Source organism: Myotis nattereri, assembly GCF_964212035.1.
Source record: "Myotis nattereri genome assembly, chromosome: 4".
Taxonomy (NCBI): domain Eukaryota; kingdom Metazoa; phylum Chordata; class Mammalia; order Chiroptera; family Vespertilionidae; genus Myotis; species Myotis nattereri.
Window position 1 is genome coordinate 68,143,730 of NC_138079.1, and position 7,678 is coordinate 68,151,407.

The 7,678-nt window shown below is 41.4% G+C and overlaps 1 protein-coding gene across 1 annotated transcript; it reads right to left on the reverse strand.

Moving 5' to 3' along the window:
• Positions 1 to 4,763: 4,763 nt before the first annotated feature.
• LOC308518453 (TIR domain-containing adapter molecule 2-like) lies at positions 4,764 to 7,408 on the reverse strand (the record flags this gene model as incomplete). Its single annotated transcript, XM_081090200.1, has 1 exon — positions 4,764 to 7,408. The coding sequence occupies one exon, from the start codon at positions 7,406 to 7,408 to the stop codon at positions 6,704 to 6,706; it is 705 nt and encodes a 234-aa protein (XP_080946326.1). The 3' UTR covers positions 4,764 to 6,703.
• Positions 7,409 to 7,678: the final 270 nt, after the last annotated feature.

Below are 7,678 nucleotides of genomic sequence, written 5' to 3' on the forward strand. Positions count from 1 at the left end.
TGGAAAATATTATACTATCACCTATGTATGTATCCATTGAAAATATAGTGCTGTCTTGTATATTTTAAAACTTTATATAAGTGGTATCAGATTGCCCATATTATTCTATAACTTGCTCCATCCTCTCTAGCATTGTGTTTTTCAGATTTAGCTAGGTTAATATATGTAGCTTTGTTAGTTATTTTAAATGCTCTACACTATTCAATTGTGTGAACCTACCACAATGTATTTCTACATTCTCCTACTGGTGGACATTTAGATTTTCCCCCAGTTTTTCTAAGCTTACAAAGAATATAGCAATAGACATCCTCCTCATGAGTGCTTCTTTGGGTACCCGTGGGAGAGTTTCTCTAGGGTACAAATTCGGAGGAGGAATTGCTAGGTTCATAAGATATGCCCATTTCAACCTAAGTAGCTCTTGCCAAATTATGTTCCAAATTGCTATAGCACTTTCTTGTTGCAGTTTGTGGGGTTTCTTTGTTTGTTCATTATTGAGATATATTTTACATGCCATAAAACTTACCCATTTGAAGTGTATAATTCAATAGTTTTTAGTGTATTTGCCAAACTGTACAACTGTTACCCCAATAGAATTTTAGATTCATGTAATAGTGTTTTTATTTATAAATATACTTAAGACATCTCTTTGTAAAGCTGGTTATATGTTCTTTCCAGTGTATCCATGGAAATCCCCTGGGAGGAGCTAGTTTGTACAGATTTCCTTGTTTTAAACCTGTTTGAGTAGGTAGCTGGAAGGAACACTCCTAATTAGATTATGAAACTGCTTAAATGCAGGTTCCTGTTATTTGCTATAAAAAGCATTCCTATTTATTCACCTCAGAGTAAAATGACTCAGAACTAACTCTATTTGAAGAGAATGGGAGGAGTGTTATACCAAATAAAGGAGTTATTTTCCCCCAGAACAATTCTTGCTGAAGCCAGAAAGGGAGGGAGGTGTGAACCAGCATAGATGTTAGAGTAAACAGTTGTGAAAGCCAGTGCATTGGCAAAGGAGAAGAGAGCAACCATTTCCCTCCCTCTTAATCCTCCCCCACTCCCCACCACACATACACAGGTTAGCTTGTTGAGCTTTTAATCAAATAATTTTCATGCTCTAAATTATTAATGAAACTTTCAAATACTGTTTACTCCAATTCAAACTTAATGTGTTAATTGACAATGTGGATTGTCAAATATGACTTAAAATAAAAATTTATATAAAAACTAGAGGCACAGTGCACGGATTCATACACTGGTCAGGTCCCTTGGCCTGGCCTGTGGGGATCAGGCCAAAACTGGCTCTCCAACATCCCCTGAGGAGTCCCAGATTGCAAGAGGTGGTTCTTGGGCGATGCACCCCAAAACTGGGCTCCCTCCTCTCCGGTTCTGGGTGTATCACCTGAGAACCGCAGCTGCCAAGTCACCACAGCTGGGCAGCTCCTGCGTTGTGCCTGTGCCCCCTGGTGGTCCGTGCGCATCATAGCTACTGGTTGGACGGTCGAACCGTCAGATGGTCACTTAGTCTTCTATATACATAGATATTATTCTTATCCAGCTACTAAGTGTTCAAATTCTAGTACATTTTTTTCTACTTGGAAGCTCATAAAAAAAATCAGGTTTATGGACAACAACATTGTACTAGCTCATTCCTTTTAGTCATTGGCTTAAGGACATCAATTTTCAGATGCTATGGTTTCATTTCCTCAGGTGCTTGGCAGCTTTCTGAAATTTCCTCCTTGCCCTTCAGACTTTCCTTCGCGTACAGAGGGTACGGTCACATTCTGAGACCCACCCAGCGGGTGACATTAAGACCTGGCAATGTAAGACTGTGATGAGGAGGAAAGGCACAGGGCTGACTGCCCAAGGCAAATACACTGTATCTCACCTTGCCAGCAATGCAGCTATGGCAACAGCTTCTCAATCTTGGGCCAGCCCCACCCAGTCATGAGTCAAGAGGCTTTACCTAAAGGAGGAAACAGCCTGACTCAACAGTGAAGAGTGGCACGTGGACTGGGACAATTCTGAATTGGGTATTGATACTAAGCCACCCTCAATCCTCAGCAACTGGGGTGCCAGCTCAGACTTCCCTATGAGTTTATGAAAATCACTCTGCCCTCTCTCCCCTCTGCTCTGCAAGCCCTCATCTACATGTGAATTTAATATTTACCACCTGGAGATGAAGTGATTGGGCTTCTTCGGGCTTTGGAACAACACTCACAACCGCAGCCAGCTTTGGGGTTTAAGAATGAGCTGCAGTCAATGTGAGGACCCAGGGAAGCTGCTCCTGTAACGGCCTGTTACTCCCCACGCATTGAAGCCTCAGGCCCACATAGGAGGTTTTGGGTCCACCCCAAGGCCCAGCTAATACCTTAGGATCTGCAAAGGTGAAGAACAACAGAATGAAATGGAAAACAGCCATGCTTTTCACTGGAAGGGATTAAGCCCAGCAGGCAACCTGAATTCAGGGTAGAGATCCAGTTAGTCTGGAAGGAGCAAAGTGAATGAGTTCTTTTCTCACTACCCCCTCTGCCCACCCTAAGAAGGAACAGTCTAGCTACTTCATCAAACCTGTGTTCCCAAATGAGGCAAAATTATCTAGGTGTTGCTCGACCCCAGAAAATAATCGAGTTAAATGAGGCCCTCAAACCCCAACTCAACTGCATGCTCTATTTGTCCGCCGCTTCTGAGTGTGAGGAGCAAGAACAGCGGAGGCATCCGCATCTGGGCTATTCCCCGGAACTGCTTCAGAGCTGGCACTCCTGGGCTCCCACCACCCTGCTTTCCTAGCTTATGGCCCCACTTCCCTAACTCGCCACAGTCCCAGCCATGCTCTTTCATCCCCGTGGCCTAGGCTCCCTCCTACCACAACAGCTCACACATCTCTTGCTGTTCGGGGGCTTCTCTCAACTTTCAGTGTCCCGATGGGTACTACACCTAAAAACAAGGCCCAACACCCTTCTTTCTCTGTTTAAAATCTATTTCCTGCAAGGAGCAAGAGTTCTAAGAATTGGGGCGTGAGTGGTTATAAACTCCTATTTGCCCTTTCCCCCATCCCATGGTGCAGATTCAATGTGCATAGTTAACAGTAATAGTTCTAGTAGCATAGAACTGGCATAGTAGCTAGGTGTAAGGCACTATTTGAATGCTTCCCATGTATTACTTAATCCTCAAAATAACCTTACCAGGGAGGTATTATCTTTATTTTTGGATAAGGACTCTGAGACTCAGAAAAGCTAGGTATCTTAATTAAGATCACATTTTATGAGGACGGGGTGGGATTCAAACCCAGATGGGCTGACTCCACAGCAGTGGCGTTGGAAGAGACGGGGCAGGGGAGGTGGTGGGAGGAATCCACTTAGCTGCAGGTGGAGAGAATTTTAAAATAATAAAATCAACTCAAATAATTACGCCAGGTATAAATTATTTGCAATATAGCAGTGACGAAATATTGTTCCTTACTTGGGTGGATCCCTCCCATCATCTTAATAGGCTAGACAGTGTTGTGTCTGTATATGGTGCCTGACAATGGAACAATCATGGTACAACTGAGGGGAGCTTGACTGCAACACTGCAGATGGCTGAGCAAAGATATGGAAAGAACCTGGGGTTTTAGAATTATTGTGGTAAAATACACACAAAATTTATGATTTTAACCATCCAGTTCAGTGGCATTAAGTACATTTACAATGTTGTGCAACCATCACACCACTATCCACTTCCAGAACTCTTTCACCATCCCAAAAAAGAAACTCTGTACCCATTAAACATGACTTTCTATTCTTCCCTCCCCCAGCCCCTGGTCACCTCTATTCTTCTGTCTCGATGAATTTGCCTCTTTTAAGTACATACAATATTTGTCCCTTTGTGTCTGGCTTTTTTTCACTTAGCATAGTGTTTTCAAGGTTTTATCTATGTTGTAGCATGTATCAGAATTTTATTCCTTTTTAAGGTGTAATATTATACTGTATGTAAGAAGCTGGGTTTTTAATGACACCTCTGAAGCACCATATGTTAGGGGACCTCTTGTTAAGGTGGATGATAAGTTTACCTTATGGAGTAGGTCACGTGCATTGGGTTTTGTTTCTTACAGCTGAAAGAATCCTAATTGACACATAAGGCACAATTCAGATTCTTCTGTGAAGCTCTAGGGTGGGCAATAGGCCTAGAGTACTCAGAATGGAAGCTCTCCAGCATGTGGCACAATTCTCCAGCAGTTCCTCTGGGTGTGCGTGTAAATCTAAATCTATGTATGTGTACGTATGTCTAGGCACACAAACACATGACCTAGCCCACACCTTTACCTCTTTTCATCCTTAGTTTAGCTATTTTGATAATTTTCTTTAAAAAATGTTCTTATTGATTTTAGAGAGAGAAGAAGTGAGAGGGATAGAGAGATAGAAACATCAATGAGAGGGAAACATTGATCAGCTACCTCCAGTACACTTCCTACTGGGGATCAAGCCAACAATGGGCATATGACCTGATGGGGAATCAAACTGGTGCTCTTGGTTCATAGGTCGATGCTCAACCACTGAGCCACACCAACCAGCTATTTTGATAACCTTTTGTTAAAACTCTTGAGTTCAACATATATAATTATTCAGTACTTAACATTTTTCATCATAAAAAAACTACATTGAACTCCAAATCAAGTGAGACATTGTGTCTGGTGCTCTACAGAGGAGTACAGATTAATGCTTCTTTTGAAAATACTTTTCCACCATCTTCAATAGAGTTAGTAATAATCAAGTTTAGTTGAGGGTAAAGAATAAAAACATTTATTTAAGGAAGACCATCCAGCATCAATAGCTCTGAGTTTGGCAAGTATGAAGAGTGGATGATTAATGATTTGTTGGTGTATGAAATTTGAGATACAGGAAGCAGTATGGCACAAAAAAAAAAAGAGAATACTTATTATTAAAACTGAAAAAGAAGAGTTAGTAAGCTACTATGATAGAAAAGAACTTGAGATTAAGAAAATGTCACCATGCAATGAAAACAATCATCTCTTTAATAAGTACTAGTAGAGAAGGAGGCTAGACTTACTTGCAAGATTAAGGGTGAATGTTCCTCATGGAACATTTTGGTTCTTGACTATAAAGAGGTGGACTGTACAAAGATGTGAGCAGACCCCAGTACTAGAAGGAGACACAGAGAAGTGGGATAAGGAAAAAGAAAAAATCAGAATGTCTTTGCTCGAGGGTCCCTATAAAAAAACATATTTTTAAAAATCGGAGTAAACATGTATTATAATTTTTTCTGTGACTATAAAAATATAATAAACAGCATGAGAACTACTGTAAACATAAGAATTCCCTTTCATTGTAAACATATATAAAGCCTCCTGATACTATATTATACATCACATTACAAAATTCTGTTTTTTGCTGTTCCCTTTTCTGGTTCCTAGTTGTTCACATTCTTGGAGAGAACCAAGGCTTTTAGAGACCCATCAATCCAGTCCTTTCATTTCATAGATAAAGAGGGTAAGCAGCTTGCCCACGGTCACATTCATCCTCAGTGGCAGAGACTGGACTAGAACCAGGTCTCCTGATCTCCCATTGGGTGCTCTTCACATTATAACATGACCTAGCTCATACCCCCACTCCTCCTGGTCTGTACCTAATGATTCTCCCTGAATCTCAGCTGGGTAGAAGGGCTGTGAGGGAAAGGACAGGTCTGTTTGGGGCTTTCTGGGTTGCTATGAGTGTGGGACACTAAAGTCCTGGTTACAGAAAATGTCCAATATGAGGAGCTTCAGGCTCCAGGAGACATCTCCACCCTCCTCCATGAAGTCTCTAACCAGCACACGATCAATTGAGCTACTAATCAGTAGTGGGACTTGCTTCCAAGTATGTACATTTCAGCAAAAAGAAATACACATTTAACTGGATTATTTTGAAAAGCCCCACCATTCTCACATCTATTTCTGATTTCATGTTCATTAGCACTCAACATTCCATATGTTTTATTCTGGCTAACCAGATTTCTGGGTGACAATATGGGGGATGCTTTATCACAACATTCATGAGGTGTCCCAAGAGGGAGAGTGGTCAGATCTCTTGGGGCCATTCTTATGTGTTTCCTTTGAGAATATATTTACTATTATTTTTCAATCCTCACTTGAGGATATATGTTCTTATTGATTTCAGAGAGAAAGGAACGGGGGGACGGAGGGAGGGAGGGAGGGGGAGAAAGGGGGAGGGAGAGAGAGAAGCATTGACGTGAGAGAGAAACATCAATCAGTTGCCTCCTGTTGCACCCCAACTGGGGATCAAACACGCAACCTGGGTATATGCCCTGACCAGGAATCAAACCTGCAACCTTACAGTGTATCAGACGACACTCCCACCAACTGAGCCACGTAGGCCAGGACGAAAGTGTTATATTTTTAAATGTCTATCATGCAAGTTTTTGTTCAAGATTCAACACAAGAACTGTGAATTGAGACTATCCTTTGTCATATTCATGAATTAGGGAAACTGCGACAGCAAAGTTCTTGAAACTTTCTCGAGTTTACTGAAAATTCAAAAGTACCACAGTTCTTTGATTGTCTGGCAGAAATTTATCTCCCGTGTGCTCTCTAGGTTCCTATAAGAATAGGATCTCTTTTATTTAAACTTTTCCTGGATTTACTTTCTCAAGCGAAGATAAATCATTTGTTTTATAAGTCGAGAGCCAGCCACGTGTTCTGTGGTCCACCTCAGGCAATAAATTCCCTTTGTGCCATTTTTCTTGTCTCTTTCCATATAGTTTGCTGTATCTTATACACAGACTCCTGAAAAATTCTTTCCACTTGTGTACGAAAGCCACGACTTTCTTCCTCCAGGGCATTGATGGTTCGCAGAGCAAAGGGAGTCCTTTCCCGGGTCAGGGGATTGTTCAGGGGCCGCATGGGTATAACAGAGTTGTATTTGTGCTGCCTGTTCACAGAGTTCATTAGGGACGTATAGAACTGGAACCTACACCAGGTATCTCTTAAAAAGTTTTCAGTCAACAATAAGATGGTCCATGCAGACCCATTTACAGCATCATCTAAATTCTGTAAATGCTGTCTGCCACATGGCATCTCCGCAAAGATGATTCCAGGTTTGATGCCAAAGTCATTTTGGAGCAGATCCTGGACTCTGAGAGCTTCGTCTGTGTCATCCTCTGCGTGCAATATCACAAATTTGAAGAACACCTCTTCTTCTGCTTCCTCTTCAGACATCCCATCCACGCCCGCAGCTCCTGCCAGCTCTCCTGTTGGCATCTCTGTTGTGCAGCTGTGATCAGCAACATCATGCAGGGAGATGTCAGATTTCTTGGAATTCGACTCATGATGTCTCTGACTTGTAGCCATACTGTGGCTTTTTCCCAAAGAGAGAGAAAGAGAGCAGGGATCTATTTTAGACTTCCTGATACCCATGATAAATATTCAAGTTAGAAGAGAAAAGTTTTATTTCTCAGCATTTCTTTTCATTCTAAAAGAAGAAATAACAAAGAGAAGAACATTGTAAATTTAATCAAAACATTAAAAATAGAAACTTGCATTCAACATCAAAAGCTCAAAAAGATGACACACAGATCATTGGGAAACAAAATCAACTGTCTTTTGTGAGCTTCACAAGGGCTACTACAGGTAGTCAAAGATAAGTTAAACCAAGTGTCCAGTCAAATATAATAGGAGACATTTGGA